A 21,927-nucleotide genomic window follows, 5' to 3' on the forward strand; every position below is an offset into this window, starting at 1 on the left:
TGTTGAATAGCATGTTGTATACAATTATTATTCGAAATATTTAACATTATTTAAAACAAGTTACGTAATAATATCCATATTATTATATTAACTTCAAACTTTAAGTATACTAAGTATAATAATTCAAAACTTAGTATACTATATATATATGTACCTATATTATTAACTTGATGACCATTATTATTATTGGTGACAGGGATGGAAAGTCGATGTATCCAGTATATAGTGATCAATTATCGTAATTTTCTAATTTAAGTGAATTCACCTCGATGTCACCTGTAGCGACGGCAGCTCGTCGGTCGGCCTTCGGTTTGTCTACGGATTTTCGACGGCGACTGCAATATAAAATTGCACACGACTGTCCTGCAGTATCGTATTCGTACAACGTGACTCCGACTTTCGTGTATTACGATGTATCGTAAAAAAAAAATCTCGATTAATAATACTGAATTATTAATGTACTGATACGTATTTACTGTGTGCGACATAACATTCCGAAATGTAGATAGGCATAGGTACCCACTGGACGAAAATCCCGAGCGACCTGTTGATTCGCGACGAGAGCACTGACGAGCGCTGCAATACCGTCACCGCGATCGCACCGTATACGATATTGTGTTCGTCACCGCCCCGACTCTTCTCTTCGCCGAGCCGTAACGACGGTATAGCACAACTCACACTCACACACTCGTACCTGTTACAAGTTTACAAGCACATATTATTATTATATTATATTTTATTATTATACGTAATACTGTTGTTGCACGCACACACGCTCGCCGACTGCGAGTAACAAGTACACAATCCGCGGTGTCCGTCGGTCGGGTGCTGCAGTAGCGATCCTCCGTTCGCGTTAGTATACCGTTATTGATTTAGTTTTTTTTCCGTCCGCACATCTTGTTTTGTTTCGTTTAAATATAGTATAACGACCTCGCGAACGCGTGAGATCTCAGCTTTTTCGACTTACATAATAATAATAATAATAATATTATCAACTTATATCGCTCACATTTTTCGGTAGACATATGGCGATATAATACTTAATGATTATCGAGGCGGTGGTCGTCGACATATTGTCGTTGTAAATAATATTATGTGTTCGAGTGGCGACCGGACGGACTACTCGAGCAATATATTGCCGTCTATTTCATCGCCTGTTGTATATAAATGATAATATAATAATATAATAATAATATAATATTTGTGAACACGACCTGCACACACCGAGAGGACCGCGGTAAGTGTACCCAGCGACGACCGCAAAATTTTTATTATTTTAATTAAGCGCGAACGACGGGAAGTCTCGCATTAAAGTATACGCGAAAATACACGACCGTCTAATAATATGCAACATCATGCTAGTAATAACACCTATAGGCTATAGTGCAACAGTATAATTTATATTATGTACGATAATATAAAATGCGTCTAGTGGATATATGACATTATTGACGGAGGAAATCATGTGTATAACATATTTATGTATACAATATTACAGCACACATTTATATAAATCGCTTATTTGGTAAACTGGACATTCAGAATGAATAAAATCCATAAAAATGTAGAAAGACAGTTAAAAAATACAATCAAAACAACATGCATAGTATAATATATCAAATCGAAACTTTAACTCACCCTCAAGGCCTTAATAAGTCAACCTTTAAAAAGTCGTTTATAAAACGTATAATTGCATTCAAAAGCAAAAAATTGGTTACAATTCAAAAAAATTTTATTTCCAAAGTACTCATGAAAAAAATTATAAAAAATAAGAGTACATTTTATTACTATACACGATGCAATAAAAATAATCAAATGAAATTCGTTAGTACCGTAAATGTAACTGTGAACAAATCACCGCCATTCTATAAAAGAGCACCGGAACTCCGGAACTCAAGATTTTTTTTGGAACCGTTACTGCGCACAATACATATTGATCGACACCGTAACAACTCGGCAAAAGATATTTTCTGTATATTTTCAAATAATAATATTATTGACACTCTAGTATAAGTAAGAATACGTCTGCGTTAGCAAGAAAAAAATTGCTCGTCATGTTATAATATAGTAAAGTTAAACTCATCATTTAAAATTAAAATCATACATCCTTAATTATTTTATTTTTATATTTTTAAACTCAAAATTTGTTTTTTTGTTAATGTCTAATAATCTTACATTCTTACTTCTTACATTTTTATTAGTAGAATTCATTCGTATGTAAGGATCTGTGTGCATAGTCCGAACATTTTTTTATAAAAATTGCAATATTGGAATAATATTGCGATGTGTTGAAGAAACGAATCACCAAAATTGGCATATAAAAACGTAATTATATTTTGTGCGGCCACGTTCAATGTTGTTGTCTTTTTTAACACGATTTTACAGCGATATAATGGCGATATATTAATAAACATTCTTTGCATACTTTTTAAATTAAAAGCCAATGATTATGTAATGGCCGATATGTCTTCAGGTTTATTGATAAACACCGGAGTTCGGGTGCTTTAGGTAATATTATAAATAGTGTTGAGATACGCTGTTTATGCCGAGCTGCGATTATTGTTCGAAAAAATGTCCAGGTTCTTGGTCAAGCGTTCGGAATATTTCGTCAACTTTATAATCGTTCAATATACAATGTATAGTAGTAGTAGAACATATTTTAATTATATCCATAAATAGGTAGGTACTGTTCATGGATGATTATTATATTGTGCATCAGTGGCTTACATACTTTATAACATATTATTTTATGTCGGTGTTCAATATGTGCGTGTAATAATCTTTTGGGTTATTAGGTAGGTATATCAAACGGTGATGACGAATCACGATTTTAATAGAACCGAACATCAGCGTCTCTTATCGTTTAAGAGAGATCATCGACACTATAATATAATGCACAATAGGTTTATTAACATAATAATGACGTGTGCCTATTACTCTTAGGTATTCCAATTTAATTTTAGAAATCAAAATTTATAGGTGTATGATATTGGGTGATTGAGCGATTAATTTAACAGTAGGTAAGCGTATAATGTATAACTAATTTAATGTTCGTGCGAAATCGTTATAAAAATATTTTGCTTTGATAATAATATGTATAATCAAAAAATTATTTTAAATGATGATGAAAATGCGTAAAACATTTTTCGTCCAGAAAGTTGTTTTATCTAAAGAATTCAAATTTCAAATAGCTATAAAACAAGTTTTCAAAAACATTAATGGCATTTTAGGTGGAAAGTGTTGACTATGGAAATAATTACCACCCTATAACCACTCAGCACTCTAAATTATATATTATGATGGTAGAATATAATATGCGTGTAGACAGTGTGTACCTCACCTCAACTCATAATATCATGAAATAACTTTCGAATGCTCGTATTGTGTTCGGAAAACGTTGAAAACTACATTTTGTAGTCGTTTTGGCCGTAATATTACTATTATAATATCTACCTTTACTATCTAGAAACTTCGAGTAAAACGAATGCAAAATGTTGCAATTTGTTGACTATTTTTTGATACGCTACTGGGTTTTTTCTTTTAGTCCATCTGATTTCATAAATTAAAAAATATTATATAATATCGAAAAATGTGTACATCGTGCATGTTCATTCTGCGCAATGATATAGAACACGCAGGGTTGTATGTACATATAAATACAATAATAATAATAATTAGGTCCACGCACTATGAACAATCAATTATTTTAAAGACATTGCCCCTTAATCGCGAATCGTGATTCGTGATGATCTTAGATCTTTGAACGAAACGTTTTGAACAAAACCGTAAAAGACAACAATACACAATAATAGTTTAATAATAATACGTATTATAATAGTGTGTGTGTTTTCACAACCATTCTAATAGTGCCGCCGCGGTGAGTCGTAAATCCAATAATATAATGTTCCGCGAAAACATATTTTTGTTATACTATATATATATATGTAATAGTATAATAATATTATTATATTATGGTGTTTTGATATAAATATTGCGCTAACGGTGGATTTGTAACTGAATAGAGTGGAACGCGTACCGTATGTATCGCGTACTACGCAATTGCCAATGAACAAACCGAACTGCATTCGGTGCAGCAGTTATATTGTAGTTATTATAATGCAGTTGTTGCAGTTATAGCGTTGCACGAATAGAAGGTCGAGGTCGGGTGCAACGAGATGTAACCGTTCGACGATTTTGTGAAAACGTATATACATGTGTGAGTTTACCTTGATATACTTAGGCGAATTGCATGTATCGGAATTATTTTGAAACGTGCCACGTTATTACAGTGATGACGACTATATAATGACCATTTTTGATGACGCCACATAATTTATGTATTACTATATAAATATAAATATAATAGCTTAAAAATTGTTTGGACAGACAAACAATAAAATATATATTAAACCCTAAAAAAGCGGGTAAGTGGGTACGCTCTACTATACACTAGGTGTTTAGAAAATCACTGTTACGGATGTGTTAGATGTGAATTCAATGACATAAAATTATTGAATTCGAAAAGCAATTCTGATCGAAGACGGCCTGTCAGCATGTATAACTAACTTTTAAGTATATTTTATAGATATTATTGTTATCAAAGTACTTTATTTCACTATTAGGCATTAGCACTACAGTAAATCAAATTATTTTTTGCCAAAAAAATTGCATTTGACAATTGAATATTTTGTAGTGTGTAGAAATGGACATTATAAACACGTTGGTGACATTTTCATACATCCAAACAGTTATTTTTTTCTTAAGTCACACCAAAAAAACAAAGTAGATTTTTTTGATTCATTTTCCAACCTGAAAATATGCTGCTGGAGAGATCGTATCATTTTTACCGTCCTCAAAAATAATAATAATACATAATTTTCTTGTTCCAAATTAAATTATTTTTTTGCACAGGAAATTATTTAAAATTCTTAAAAAATATTCTGCTAGGAATGTGAAATAAAAATGTAGAATAACACTGGAAATAGCAAAAAAAAAAAATAATACTCAAAAAACATTCATACTTTCAGTTACTTACAGTCACTCTGTATAATAGTCGAGAAGAGACTAAAGCATATTCAAAACAAATAACAATATTATAATCGTGAGACAACGCAAGCACTCATAGGCCATAGCACTCATTGTATACTCGCATGCTGCACGAGTCTACGATTCTTTCGCTTTTTTTGTTGTCGACCATTGTTTTTAACTTCCATAATTCCACATTACCAATTCGTCACTACAGCCGTACATATACACTGTAGAACGGTAACGATACTACAAACTCTTAAAATGTATGATTTTGTGTACTCTGCCGGTACATCATACAGGTACTCGAAAAATGAAATAAATGAAATAATATGCAAAACTATAAGATCCTAGATTTTCCACGAAAACAATATTATAATATAAATGATTTGTAACGCCGCAGGTGGATACCGTCACAATTTACGCACTCCGGTTTTTTTTCCACAAGTCTCGGCTATAATAATACTTACTTATACAAGCTCCACTGCTGCAAATTGTATACAAGCTTGTGCATTTTATTTTTAACTTTAGGACGTATATCGTCATTTGTACTCGTCCTAAACGTATATGATATTTTATCTATATAATATAATACATAATATTATGACGAAAATAATACTATGATATTGTCTGTATATACGTTCTACAATAATTATTATAATCACTCTGAAATAGAATCTCATCCATGCCAACCGATTTGTATTACAATATTTCCACCGGCGCATATCGACAACCCGTATAAAAATATTAAAAATTTAAAACCTGCAACTGCAGTTATTCATTCACGATATCAATGCGACAATGTCACACGTACGTAGTAGGTAAGTACATCATAACGTGCAGTGTGTTGGCGATATAAAATATTCATCATAATATACAGCATTGTCACATTATGGTTTTCGACGGACTACCTACTCCGAAGTCGGGAAAACCATGAGATAAGATGCCTCTGCAAACGTTGACGTGGAAACGCAATACGAAATATCACGAGTACTTGAAATACGTGTCGTAGAGGTCTGAGGTGCACAAGTGAAATAACAATGATATACAAATACTGAAAATACGTATGCAAAGATATATTTCTATAATACCGTGGTGAAAGCGTGTGTCTTGAATACTTCAGTGTAATGACAATGTACACGATGATTATGTATATGTTCGGAGCGGCAACGTACCTGAGTGTGTTTTCAAACATTTTACAAAAAACTCGCGAGATTTATTACAGTTTACAGGGTGATTCGCTAAGCGTGTTTACACACATATTTTCCTCGAATTAAGAAATTCATTCAAACTATTGAGTAGGCATATTAAAGACCATATTTTCTATTACATATTATATTATTTAGAAATATTATGTCACTTTGATGGTATCAGTTGTGGCGATACTAACTTGTTTTAGATTTTAAGCGGAATAAACGAAGGTTGCGCTATCGATGTAATGCGACGGCGGCCGGCAGCGTAGTCGAATCACGCAAAAAAAAAAAAATATTCAGAGGATTATTAAAAAATGTTTACTTCAAACGCTCATAAACAATTAGTTTGGCTCATCTGTATAAACTCTATTTTTATGAGAAATCTCGTATTGAATGCTCAAATCCATATTGTGGATTTACATTTGATTTTTTTAAATTTCCACAGCTATAATGCGCTAACAACTTAATATTCAAAATATTTTGACAATTTTATGGAGTGTATAGAAATTGCTTATATATAAATTATAGCTATACATTTAATGAAAAATCACTAGATATACTAATCCTAGACTACTAATCCGAGGTTATTTTTTTTTAATTTACAAAAAAAAAATCAAAATCGATTTTATCAAAAACTGATTTGGCGTATAAAACACACTTAATTGTAAAATCGGTACATTCATCGATCGGTTCGGATAAGGAAAAGGTAGATATAGGCGTGCTTATTGAACCACGGATACAGGTTGTAACAGATAGGCACGACATATATGTAAACAAACCTAACAGATATATTTTTATTATTCACGTGGAAGTGAACCCCGACACCGGTGCCCCACTTCAGAAAATATCCTTGGATGAGAATACGTGAATTGCCGTGGTTTTCAAAAAAAAAAAAATATTACCTGTAAGAAAATCAAAATGTAATCCTGAGGCGGTCATTACGTAACGGGCCGGAGAAAAGGGGTTATATCAGAGATTTTAATTATTTGTTCTAGGCGTAAAATAATGGTAATACGGTGTATATATATTATATACTAACGGCGAAAACGTATTTCAACACTACAGACAGTTCAGAGTTTTCAACTGAAGAGTACACTGATTATAGGCATTTTTTTTTTTTGTGGTATCGAGGACCAGAGGGAAAACTACTGTTAGCATTACTTTCCCCAATATAGGTATTAACTTTAAAATATCAGCACAACGCACCTTTTTTGTATTATCGACACCGCAATCTGGACTGGGCGATACAATAATATGACGGGAAAGTCATTGAATGTTCTAGTCAGACGGTTTTCTGTCGGACTTGCATGTCTCAGGTGGTATACTATAACTAGTCATATTCTTGTAATTTTTGTAATAGATTTACCGCACTATGATTATTGTTTATTTTAATTTAAAAAATAAAAAGTCATATTGATGAGAACAAAATGTGTAACAGAATTAGTTAATTTTATTATAATTCATTACTGTCAGATAATTCTATTATACTCTGTACTTATACAGTTATACTTTATTCTATTTTTAGTTTGTTTAATATACTTAGGTAGATACATATGTATGTATGTATAGATTATAGTTACCAGATAGTATATCCCTATCACCAATGACAAAAGTCATTAAAATATAATATAATATAGATCAATGTGCTTTCGTGCTCGATAAAAAAAAATAGCTCCGACTCACAGGCCACAATACCTATTACATAGGTACATATAATATGTTCGACAATAGGTTATCTATATAATCGGTCATAATGTATATTATTAAATATATCATTTTATTGTATTATTGTTATAATAAAATTACGCGTACAGCTAGAACGTGTTTCCGTCATAATTATTACGCATCCGGCATCTAAGATTTTATATATTATTATTATAATATTTTTTTATCTCACGTACAACGTGAAAACGTGTACCTATAGCGCATTAAAAACCATTTGGTATACTGTTACTGTATACCTATTACCTACCTCCTAATTTCGGTTATGACTTTGTAGTAATTTACTGAATTTCATCGATAACAACTGCTGTTGCTCGCTACCATTATTATAGCTAAAATTTCTTTCAGTAGTAAATTAACGGAATCTCATCGAACAATTTTCTTATTTTGTTGAGTAATTTATTAAAAAACGTATAACACTACAACCGTAGATATTTTAGATATTTACAATTATCAGCTAATATAATTTTCTGGTAACATTTTAAATATATTGTTTTGAGTGATTTAGAGACATTTTAAATGCCCAATTTTTTTTCTATAAATATCAATAAAATTTCTTACCAGTTGTTTTAATAGCAGTTTAAATATATTTAAAATGCAAAGGCGTGATTTTTTTTATGCATTTAAGTTTGAAAATTAATGGTAATTTCTCTGTAACCTTTATCATTATATTTTAACAGGATTAAAATATGCATATTTTATTTTATTTTTTTTAGTATATTCAATTTACGAGTATTATTCTTTATAGTCCTACTAATAATGATTAATGGCTTATCAAATGTTGAGAGTCAAATCATTTAGAAATTGTAACTGGATACACCTGAATAGGAAACTATATAAATACCACGGTGATAGTTTTTTTACTCATATACACACACATTTCTTACTCAACCTAAAATATGTATATTTTCGAATCAAATAATTTTTTGATACACCTAACGTATTAAAATTAATAATGTATGTACCTAACAGTTAAAAATGGCCTCATTGTCATTACATAATTTTATACACGTTTTTAACATTTAATAATTAAAATCTTGGTGTTTGCAATTGTTTAGTACCTACCTACCTATGATATTAATAATCGTATTTTCAGATAATTTGGTTTTTTCCCATTTAAGTCATGTAATGATACATTGACACAAACTTATTTTCTTGTATGAAATCCATTTATTTACTGTGAATTATTAAACTTGTTGATATTATACCTACATATCATAGGTATTAATATTATTAATTAATATTAATTTTTATTTATCAATTCATTAATATTACAACATTTTAAAAACGGGTTGTGTTTACATTGTAATATTTAATTTGCACTGGTGGCAGTGGTTGTGATGAAACAACACAAAAAATTTGTTGGATAATATTCGACTAAAATACCTTACATAGTTACACGCCTAAACCCACTCGGTCAACAAGACTTATTTAGTGGTATTCTTTAAAAATGCAGTAAATATGAGTTAATTTTCAAATGCTTACAATGTTAATGTTTCTATTCGGCCGTCATTATATTGTACTAAACCTATTGAGATAAAATAATAGTGTAGCATTATCCATACTTATCCGTGCATAAATAGCGACGCATAATGTGTTGTATTTGTGTGTTTGCGTTGTCGGGCCCGCGATGGTAATAGCTGATGGTCGTAAACTTGAGGAAAAATACTTTACCACGTTCAACTGTATCATTATAACTGAAATAAATGCCAGCTTAATGATATATTTAATGTACATAATTTGTAACTCACGTCCACTCGAGTGAACAGCTAACGGCCGGCATATTATATTCGACAATATTATTATTATTATTATTATTATTTTGTACACGATACATGATGTCTGCACGTCTCGAGAGTACCACGTGCCAGCAAATACTCATTTACTACATAAATATCGGTTTGCTATAACCATCATCTAAATTGAATTTTGTTTAGAAGCGAAAAGATGAGTGACAAGACTTCGGACGACCCGGCTGTCGAGGACACGGTCTGCGGAATATGGTTGTTCAAGCCCAAGTGGCTTCAGATATTCGCCAGCAAAAAGGTGTATGTTCTTGTGTACGGGCTGTTGGGACTCAACCAATTCATGCTGTCCTCGTACTTCAACGGTACACTGACTACCATGGAGAAGAGATTTAAATTCTCCAGTCAAATGAGCGGTAATTAAAACTTCCGTATAGTCTGTTCCAGAAATGGCGTGTAACACAGGGTTTAAGTGTTGCTAAGGCAACACCTTAAATATGGGTGGGTGGGTATTAATGAAAGAAAAATAGGACATTTTATAGGTCGGTATAACAGTATAATGAGGGGTAGGTCACCAACAATTATTAGAGCAACACCTATTTTTTTATGATACACGCCACTGGTTTGTTCTAATTACGAATAATTTATTGGTCAAATCGTCGATACGAGTACATCACCTACGACACCCGTTGTAATCGTTATTCCTAATAACATTTTATATTTTTGTCCGTATTTTCAATCTGAAATTTGATTTTTTTATTTCCTGTATACTTTTAGATTCTGAACGGAGAGATGAATTTATTGATTTAACAATGATGTATGTTTTTTTTATTTTTGTGTGTGTTGTGACCTTTTGGGGCAGTAAAAGTGCTTCGATTTTCTTAAACAGCATATTTTCTGATTGGAAAGTGTATCTAGTTGTTACTTTGAGGGGGAGGGGGTAACAGTAAAAATTAAAAATAATTTTCAAAAACGGCAGGAAAAACAAATAACAATTTAAGAAAAAACGGGAATTTTTAAGGAAACCTGGTTTTCGACAAAATTGATTTTAGTTTTTAGTGTAACTTTAAAAAAATACTGTAGATACATGCAATTTTCAGTAAATGTTTATGTCCGCATTTTTTATACCAGCATTTTATTTGTTGGGTCAAAAAAGCGTGAAAAATTAATACGAGGCTCCTGATTTATTGTTACAATATCAGTTGAAAAATATTAAAAATACATATAGGCACGATTTTTTTTTTATAAGCGTTTAAAGTTCAAATTTTGACAAATAATTGAATAGTTAAAACATTTTTACATTTTAAACTTTAATACCTAAGTAGGTTATTCTGTAACCAAAACATCTAAAAATATGTAAGTACAGTTTTTGTTACAGATGTTACTTCTTTTATGTTCAAATGTGTATACAAAATATTACATATTAAATAACTAAGAATAATGATTTAAGTTATTTTGTTGCAATTTAAAAATATTTTTCGTAGTTATAGGTACATGAAACTTTTAGAGTGTATTATTATATTTTATACGCACAATGACTTTTCAAATGTATTTTTTCTTTGGCAAAAATGAATTTTATCTGCTATAGCACTAATGCTTAATAGTAAAATAAATTATTTTAATCACAATAATATCATCAAATATACTAAATACTAAGTGTAATATTATAGACTTACAGACCGGCTTCGCTCAGAATCATTTTTCATGTACAATGATTTTAAATCATTGAATTAAAATTTAACACTATCCATTACATTGACTCACTTGCATTCTTTCTTATGTCAGAGTGATTTTTAGTTACTTATATTTAAATTGTAGTGTTTGGAAAAATTATTAATTGGCGTTTACCTATATGTTTAGGTATCATTTCAAGCACTTGGGATTTATTTTCACTTATATCGTTCATGGTGACGGCCCACATGGCCGGTAAAGGACATCGGACGCGTTGGCTGGCCATCGGTTCCTTTTTCGTCGGTCTCTCCTGTTTTGTTCGTCTCCTGCCACACATTATTTACGGGCCAGGCGAAGAGATCCTTCAGTACACCGTCGAGTACGGCGACAGCGTGAACTCAACTTCTCTTCTCAGTAACATCTCGAGTAAGTATGAAGTACAAAAATAAAATAAGGATAATAATTTCCAACAACACTGTTACACTTTTACAAAAACTACTCTTAAACAAAATAAAAACCCTAACTTTGAATTAAGAAATATATTAATAAATATTAATCAATGATATGTTTTGGGATCTAAGCAAGCCTTGACGTAAATAGGTTAAAAAGTTTAAGTTAAGTTAATTTTAACTTTTTAACTTAACTTTTTAAATTAAAATTTTCATTAACTCAATGTTTTTTAACTTAACTGATTTTTATTGATATAAACTTAATAGAAAAAATAACGAGTTACTTTTAATCATATCTCATTTCGTCCATTTTTAAATAATTAAAAAATTAAAAAATAAATGTAATAAAATTATTATTGATGATAAATAATGGATTAACATTTAATTTTTATTATTTTAAACTATATAACTAGTTGTTTAAATATTAAAAATATATATAAATAAGTAACTCGACTTAAGTTAATAAGTCAATTTTAAGTTTTCAAATAACTTTTAACTTAACTAAGTTAAAAAAAAATTAGGATAACTATTAAATTTAAACTTTTTAAAATGATTTTTATCAGTTTAACTTAACTCAGTTAAAAATTATAATTAGCTTGCCCGGGGACTGGATCTAAGTATATTCTTATAAAACATATGAACACCATAATACTGGTAGCTGCCATTGATTTGTAGGAATTTAAAAAATAAAAAATAAATTACGTTTTGTTCATGTGCAATAAAGGACAAAATGAAAAAATCTGCGATGGTCAACCATTGTATGAAGACTGTCATAACGAGCAGTTATGGAACGTGGCTGCTTTCCTGTTGTGTGCCGCGCACGCGATGCTGGGCTTGGGTGGTTCATTGTACTGGACTTGTGGTGCAGCGTACTTGGATGATAACGTTCGCAAGAATGCGGTACCCGTGCTTTTGGGTAAGTTTTTAAAACAAAAAGCTAGTGAAATATTTTACCGGCACTTTTAAGCGAAGTATCTGAGGTGGCCCACAAGTGCCCCACTTCAGAAAATGTTCTTGTACGATGGTTTTAAAAACCATGGTTTTCAGAAAAACATTTAGCAAAAAAATCAAAATTTAATACTGAGGCAGTCTTAACTTAACGATTTACCTGGCTAGATGGGTGGTGGCATTAGGAATTGAAGTTATTTGTAGTAGAAGTAAAAATAATAGTCATACTTGGTATACTAACGGCGTATTTAAACACTGCAGACAGTTTAGCCTTTCAACTGAAAAGTGCACTGATTAAATAGGTATTAACTTAAAAGTATCAGCAAAACGCCTTTTGTATATGGCCACCCCTGATATACACCACTCTCTCGATTAATTGCCACGAAACACCTTTTTAAAGGATTTATAAATTGTTCACAGCTATTGTTCAGTGCATACGGATGTCGGGTCCTATGTTGGGATACATGCTGTCGGCATACACGCTAACAAATTTCATCGACCCTAATCTAACGCCGACCATAACCAATGAAGATCCTAGGTGGATCGGTGCATGGTGGATGGGTAAGTACTCTTACCATACTATATAATAAATATTAATACACAAGCATTGTTTTCGTCGTACGAATAACCCTACCTTTGTACATTGTTCTATGTACTTTGTAGAGGAAAAAAAATATAGGTATTATTGATAAGTATAATCAATAATAATTGCATAAAAAATTGTTTTCGCATAATATTATGTTGCCGTTAAAAAAACTAAAATATGAGAGTTAAATTTAAAAAAAAAAATGTTCCGGATAACATCAAATATAAAAAAGATGAACAAGTGAGTACAATTCTAGCTGTTGTATAGTGAGTGTCAAGTAGATCACTATAAATTCAATTTGTTAAATAAGTTAAACTTGAATTCAGTGATAATATGATATCATTGTGTGGGAAAAACTACTCTGAGTGCGTTTCTAAGTACATTTTATAATATTATTGCTATAAAATTAGTTTATTTTACTACCTATTTTTAAGATTTAATAGCTACGGTATTAATTACTTACGAGAAACATTAATTAGATTTTCGAGCTGAAAAAAGATACAACTAATATAAATATTTTGTGAAATTTTGAACTTTCAAGTATCATCTATACGGACCTACGGTTATTCGTTTTTGAATCACAACAAATAAAAAAATCATTACAACATGAGAAATCGTTAGTTTAAGGGTAAAGTCCAATGTCGAAAACATTTAAACGCTCATAAAAAATTAATTTGAAACAAGGTAAACTTTTTTCCGTTTTATGTAAACAAACGTATGAGGAATTTTGCATTAAATGTTCATATCTTAGATATAAAAGGAAAATCTTTTTAGTACTGATGGTTTTTTCTTTACAGGTTGGACGCCCATTGGTATTACTTGTATAGCTTTTTCGATGATGATGATGCTTTTTCCAAGAATGCTTCCGAGGGCGGCAGTCCGCAAGCTAAAAGAGCCGGAAGAGAAAAAAGAACACGTTTCGACCGGTAAAAGTATAACATACCTGTAATGATCGATCTCATAACGTTATCAAATCTAGAATGGGAATGTTTGGATGAGATATTTAAAAATAAATTAGAAATGTATAGATTTAAAAAAAAATATATGTGCTTAATTCTAATTCGTATGGTATTAAGTTACATTTTGGGGAGTTTCAGCCATTTTAAGGACCCTCTTCGCTGTCGGGTGGGTGCCACTATGTAAGGCAAATGCTCATATATTACAAAATAAGTAAATAAATAATAATAATAATAATAAGCATTAGTGTTTATTTAACTGGGTAAAAGATAAAAGTTTAAAAGGTTAATTAAAGTTTAAGGTTGCCTAAATTCCGTGACCTCCTCTCAATGTTAAGAAACATAATATAATAATAATGTACATGATGGCTATATCGTATATTTTTTTTATTGAGCTTCAAGTTTCAAATTCAGGTTATAACATATTTTTAATATACAATAAATTGATCTCGGATAATATATTATTATTATGCTAATTTATTATATGAATAATATTAGTTGGACGATTTCAGATTTCAAAACGTCTTTAAAACGGATTTTGTCAAACAAAATACTAGTGTTTAATTCAGCGAGCAACTCGTTTTTCGTGTTGGGCCTAATTGGGTATTGGACGTTCATGCCTAAGTACATGGAGACCCAGTTCAGACAGACGGCAGCACATTCCAACTTTGCATCAGGCGCCATAGGCATTTTGAGTTCGGGTTTGGGTATTGTGACATCCGGAGTGGTCATATCCAAATTCAAACCATCGCCAAGGTCGCTGGCCATGTGGAACTTCATTACGGAGGCCTTGGAGGTGGTTGGTCACTTCGCGTACATCTTTCTCGGGTGCGCGGCAGAAGATTTACACGGCCAGTGGAATGCGGACAAAACGTTAGTAAGCAAATTTCTAGTTCCGTTACCTCATAGCTACCTAAAAAAATTCCTCAAGGCCCCTGAAAACCCTATCCATTTATCACCAAACGTCATTAACAAATGAAAAAAATTAAAGTACCTACTTCTAGTAGTTAGGTTTATAAAATTTAAAGGTTTTTGATCTGATAAAGAATAAGTTTACTTTGCATCTGCTAGAGCACATATTCATTATTTTTCAACAGTTTTTAATATATTTAATGTAAAATATTTAAAAATTGATACAATTTAAAATGTTTATTAAAGCCAAGAAATAACTTAAATTGAAAAAGTGTTCCTACCGACTGAAAATAATCTTGTTAATACATTCAAACATTTTTACATTTTTTAAGTCAGACCTTTGGGACTTTGGGAGTACTTATATTTTTGTCAACTTCGTAGCTATTTGCCGTTGATAACTTTATTTTGAATATTTTGATCTATTGACTAACTTACATTTGCATGTGGGTGAGTAATATGATATGTTGATTGCCGGTGAGCTGAGGTAGGTACACTAAAACCGAAATTCACCAATAGAGCGCTATAATTTTTTTAATTGAATGATTCCTTGGTACAAGCTTATTAATTTCCACTCCAGTAAACCTCAAGTTTCAAGATCGTAATTTTAGTCACGTTAATCCTCAAAAACATTCTAGCTCGGCGTATTGTGTTGTTTATTTTAGGCCGTTCCACAGCCATATAATATTATTATCTATATTCTATAACTTTCTTGGTGAGTTTGTCAAATACATTGTGTAATATACTCCTGTGTATACAGTTTTTCTATTAAAACCCGAGTCAACCTAGGCCATTGCGTGGTTTATTCGTAAGGTTTTTGCTGTTTGGGCAGGTTATGGTTGGTCTGGAACACGCTTATGTGGGGCAAGGAACTGCCCCTAAGAACCAGCTAGGGTGCTCACCTCACCTATCCGGGAACTAGTTTCAATGGCCAGTGATGGCGGTCACAGCACGTGTTTTGAGACACTGCGCCTCATGTGTATACATTTATAAGCACGATAATAATAATATCTGTTTACCGTTTTCCGATCAGATGGAATTTGACGATGGACTGCAACGTGGGCTGCAACTGCGGGAAATCGATGAGCTACAATCCTGTCTGTTCGTTTGACCAATCTACCACGTTTTACTCTCCGTGCTACGCGGGATGTACCACGGAGACGATCGTCGATGGTAACGTAAAGGTGAATAAGCTTTTGTTTTTGCATCGTCACGATAAAATTATCTTGTACAATAAGAACGTTGCATTCGTTGTATCTCTCAGGCCTACAGCAACTGCACCTGTATCGGTGGCTTGGGCACAGCCACAGAGGGAGTGTGTCCGGTTGCCTGCGGTCAAGACTTCATCATTTTTCTCGCTCTGATGGGCGTGATGAGGTTCTTGTCATCTACCGGTCGTTCGGGCAACACCATCATTCAGTTCAGGTCTGTAAAACGCGCAATAGCCGTTGGTAGTAAATTGTTGATTCGAAATAATAATGGTGTAGGTAATGTAGGCTTCAAAAATTGTGAAATAGATTTTTTAAAACAGCCTCAAACTTAAAATGATTGGTTACGACTAACAAATATGATTCAGTTATAAAGAGAAAATAGGTTTATAACTGAGAACTTTTTGTTTGTCATTTTTGAATTATGGACTTTTGGTGTTCATCGAATTTTAATGATTGTGATTATTTTTGTACAGATTTCGAACATATAATGAAATATGTGCTGCTATCTGTCAATGATTTTTTATAGCTTGTGTGAATTACGTATGACGTAAATAATAAATGTACGTCATTATTATTTTAAAAAAATTGTAAATTAATTATTATATTATATTATTCACTCTGTGGGCGATGATGGTAAAATAATAATTCACACTTCAAAATGTTAAAACATTAATATTATTATTATTTTTAGTATTATTATACGAAATCTGCGTAATATGGATACATGTATATGGTCATACGGAAACGGATCTGTTTCATATACAAATAATATGTACAATAATACACGATATTATGTTTACTTGTTCAAATCTAGCCTAACCTTGAAAACTAAAACGTATATATTATTATTCCTAGTATTATACCAATACTAAACGTGCTAGATTTTTATATTTTCATACTTATACGTGTTTATTAATTTTTTATTTATATTTTCAAACATTTTAATATTCAAATTTCAAATACAAATATAATTTAGGCAAATTAAAAACTAGGTTACAAGGGTTTTACAAAAAGATCTAACCTAATGAAAAATTGATACTATAGTAAAATTATATGAATAGTGAGCAATTTAAGATTTGCTTATATCTAAAAATATCCCAAAAGAATATTTTGGATCTTGTTATTGCGTTTCATATTTCTCCAAGAAAATATTGATAAGTTAATTGAATTTAATAATTGTTTTTACCTTCAACATTTTCTAGGAATTAAATTTAAAAATTGGCTATTAATTATATTTTTCTCAAAAAAATTAATCTAATCTAAATTGTTAATTTTCAGTAGGTACTAAAAATGAAAATAAAAAATTCTATGCAATAGGTACTTGAAGCGGAGGCATCTATAAAAATATTAAATATTGATTAGAACAAAAGTTAGTTCATTTGTCAGGTCATTCTGTTACACCTTGCATAGGTATTAAATAAAAAATATACTTGTTATTTTTTATATCAACATACATTTCTTTTGTTTTTAAATTACAATTATACATTATTAAAACAAATAACTGACATTGATCAAAAAAGGCAATCATCACGAGATTGAGCATAACTGCATAAGACACTTTTTTACGATACGATTGAAAAAATGTGTTGGTGTATCAAGCTATCAAAGGATATAGAAATACAAAAGAAAACCTTCACCATTAAGACATTAACTTTTAAGCATAACGAATTCTGCAACATTGCCACTTGCCAATTTCTACAATTTTGAACAATATTATACGAAAAATATCATATGAAATAATTAAGGTACCGTAATACAAATATGAGTTAAAAATAATAACATTTTAAAATCTTAACGTAACCTCCAATCTCAAAAATTGCATTTTAATCGCTCTTTAATTAATTTATACTTTTACAAATTTACCAAGTATGTCTTATATATAAAATTAATTTATTATGAAAATAAAATGTAACATAAAAAAAATTAAAATAGAAAACAATTTAATTCGAAGATTCAGATAAAGTAATTATTTATGAAATTTAGTAAAAAGCAACAACTTTAACTCTTAATTCTTTAATGCCTAGGATTTATATTATGTTTACATGTTTGACGTATTATAGGTGTGTGAAACAAGAGGACAAGTCACTATCGTTGGGTTTCTCGGAAGTGGTAATGGCCCTGGTGGCGTTCATGCCTGGCCCCATATTATACGGAACGATTGTCGGTAAGTAAATTACCAAATTATCGAAGTCTAATACCGAGTTGCATGAACAATCACTAAACATTTAACGAATCAATTGTGAGCTCAGGGTCCCTTAACAGGCTTAACATATAGTTTAGTGGCCCATGATTCGCCATTAAATGTATACATATTTCATGCAACTCATCAGCATAATAGTACAAGAATTGTAAATCTCGCATCACGCATTCACGTGCCAAAATAAAATAATTATAAATTAATAACTAAACTCATATTGGTTGTAAATTATTGTTTCCGTAGACGCAACTTGCATAGTGTGGGGCGGCAAGTGTGGTGCCGATGGTAATTGTTGGCTGTACGACGGTAAGCGGCTGAAGTACTACTTGAACTTTACCGGTGCTAGTAAGTATATTGCTAATATATATACGTTTGACAATCAGATAGTCTTAAGTGGTACCAAACGTCTCAAAAACAGATTGAAAGTGCTTAGTCGACAGCATTGTGATAGAAATATTATAACGCATCGGTATCAACGATTTAATACTAAAAAATAATATGAAAATATTTTTTAAGTAGTATACATAGCCTTTACGTGTGACGAAAAATTTACCAAACATTAATGGTACATTTCTGGTATATCTATGATCTTGTAAAGACCACTTTGGCAATATTTGCTATGATTTTTGGTAATGTTATCATAATACACTGGTGATTGTTAACATTTGCTTACTACATGCAGTGGTCATAATTTTTAATACAATTTGTAAAGTTGTTTTTTTACAATAAGCATATTTGAAGTAATTTTTTTTTTTTGACATGAATGGTTTGATTTAAGAAGTTAGGTACCCAGTACTAACACTTACATGACTTGGATGAAAAAATGTTTGATATTTCTCAACAAACCTAATTTATAATAAATTATTATAACATACCTATTAAAGTAATTTGTAAACCTTGGTTGATAACTGATAATTTATTCACCATCGATGTTTTCTGTGTGTAATAAATATATTATTTCTAATCATCTATAACCGAACACGTTTAAAAGAAGAAAAATATTTGAAGAATTTTATTGAAATATTAAAAATTTAAAACCCTATATGGCCTATATATGACAAATTCTTTATTGTTATTATTTGATTACTCGTCTCAGTAATGCATGCGATTTCCGCAGGTTTTCTGCTGATCGGTACTATACTGGACATTGGTGTTTGGTATCACGTGAAAGACCTGAAGATTTACGACGACAGCCGTGACGAAAAATCTCGCGAACAGCAATAACGACAAATCGAAAGAACAACGTTGATGTGTAAAACGAGAGTTAATATGTATTGTCATATGATCCAACTATTAATATACTGTACATTTGTTATTATTATTTTGATAATTAATGCGAGTCGGACTTAACTAATTATATATTAAACTGTAACCTGAATACCCTAACCTATCATCAAATAGATATTGGTATTTTAAAATATGATCAGGAGTATTTAATTTCGATCAATCGCATTCAAGCTCAATGGTAAGCAATATATGTACAATTATATTTTATATTTTAATTGGTGTGTTGAATACAAAGAAATACATTTTTGTTCAGGTGCAATTAAGAGCCCAAAAGCAGGTAATATTGTGCTTTGCGATAATTGAGCGTTAGCAACCGAGAGCAACGACACTTAAACCGGTGACATTTGTTATTTGTTGGCAATAAAAAACTAAAATTTAAAAATAACATGTATAGATGTACACTATATATAAGGTTAGGTAATTTCCTCGGCGCTAATAATTTTGGTATATCCTAAAAGCGTCCGTCATATTACCACTGATAATATGGGTCCTATAAAATTAATTAAATTTAGAGTGTATGCTAGTTTATCTCTTTGTGGTTCACAAGGGGTAACTCTAAATGAATCGAGACGCGCTTAGGTCAGAGTATGGCCTTTTCTTTCTCGGGACGCTCTCGCTATCTGATGAATCTAGAAAAAAGTCCCCAAAATATGCTTTGTTGAGTTGTTAAAGTTTATTTATATGTTATGGACAATGTGGAATATTGTAAACCAAAATTTTTTTTTTTAACCAACTAATATTATTTTTTATTATTATTATAAATTATAATGATTACCTATTTATAGTATTGATTTTTTTTTTAAATAATCATTATTAATTTTATTAATGTACCATAATATTACGAATATTTTGATGGAATAACAAAAAAAAATTAACAAGTATCGTCATTTTTTTTCCATAATAAATTATAATTTTATTATTACCTATTTATTTGGACAAGATTTAGGAACATGGCACTTGGAATTACATAGTCTGTCTGCTTCTAGGTATTGCCTTGGGGATTTTTTTCCGATTGCCATTACTGGAGGCTTCCAAACAACATTTATACATTTCGTATCGAATTCAGAGTAGTGAAATATCTAGTTTATTATACTTACGATACTATTAAACTCGATGTTTGAATGAGAAAAATATTGTAATGATATGCTCACATATCATATTTGTATATATCGTTTTATTCAATAAAATAAACAACGGTGAAGTTGTCGCACGCAGAGAACCGTTAAAAACCCAATAAATACCATTGATCACTGATGAAACGAACGATTTGCATTATTTGGTCACTTAGAAACTCACCCATAGTTACGAGTTTAATAAGTTAGTCACAAGACTCTTGCTGCAAGACCAAGACCAAGATTAGGCTTGCAAGAACAAGACCAAAAAAATACCGAAGCTGCAAGACCAAGACCAAAACAAGACCATCACTGCAAGACTCTTGCAGTCTTGCAAATTTTTTTGTTTCCAATTTCCAGATTCCATTAACTAATAATTTAAAATAAAAATAGGTTATAAGAATTTATTTGTATTGTAATGACATTTTATCAGTATTCGAGGAAAAGGCGATTATTGAAAAAAAGATTAAAAATATAATGAGGATTAATATTACAAAATAACATGGGTAGTTTTCATTCTAATTAACAATTACTGGACAATTATTTTATTTTCCCAAAATCGATAAAGACGTCGAAAGTTGTCGAAATAGAATGATACTTTGAATCGAATATACTAATAATTGCTGAAAGTCATTACGGACTACGGTAGGTATCATTTTAATAGGAAGTACGTTTTTATTTTTGTTCGATCGCGGAACGGTTTTTCCTTTTGGCAAATTATATATATTGTCGCCTCGGGATATCACAGGTGTGGCAAAAGATAAGCTGCATCCGGCAAGCTCCCCCCTCCGCTGTCTGGTGACAATTCATCAGCCGATGGCCGAGCCGCTAGACAGCCCGGCGCTTTTGTCTTTTCCCAACGGTTGATCTGTGAGCAACGTGCTCGATCACCGTGTACGTTTGCGTGTCGCATACG

The 21,927-nt window shown here is 31.2% G+C and overlaps 1 protein-coding gene across 1 annotated transcript; it reads left to right on the top strand.

The window, feature by feature from the left end:
- The first annotated feature begins 779 nt into the window (after positions 1-779).
- On the top strand, positions 780-20,067 carry LOC111041601 (solute carrier organic anion transporter family member 4C1-like). Its single transcript, XM_022325903.1, has 12 exons — positions 780-1,237; positions 9,878-10,101; positions 11,546-11,782; positions 12,530-12,721; positions 13,174-13,314; positions 14,137-14,265; positions 14,808-15,168; positions 16,238-16,388; positions 16,469-16,629; positions 18,476-18,579; positions 18,856-18,957; positions 19,730-20,067. Exons 2-12 carry the CDS (start codon positions 9,888-9,890, stop codon positions 19,834-19,836), a joined length of 1,899 nt encoding a protein of 632 aa, XP_022181595.1. The 5' UTR covers positions 780-1,237; positions 9,878-9,887; the 3' UTR covers positions 19,837-20,067.
- Positions 20,068-21,927: the final 1,860 nt, after the last annotated feature.

This window comes from Myzus persicae, unplaced genomic scaffold, assembly GCF_001856785.1.
Source record: "Myzus persicae strain clone G006 unplaced genomic scaffold, MPER_G0061.0, whole genome shotgun sequence".
NCBI classification, from domain to species: domain Eukaryota; kingdom Metazoa; phylum Arthropoda; class Insecta; order Hemiptera; family Aphididae; genus Myzus; species Myzus persicae.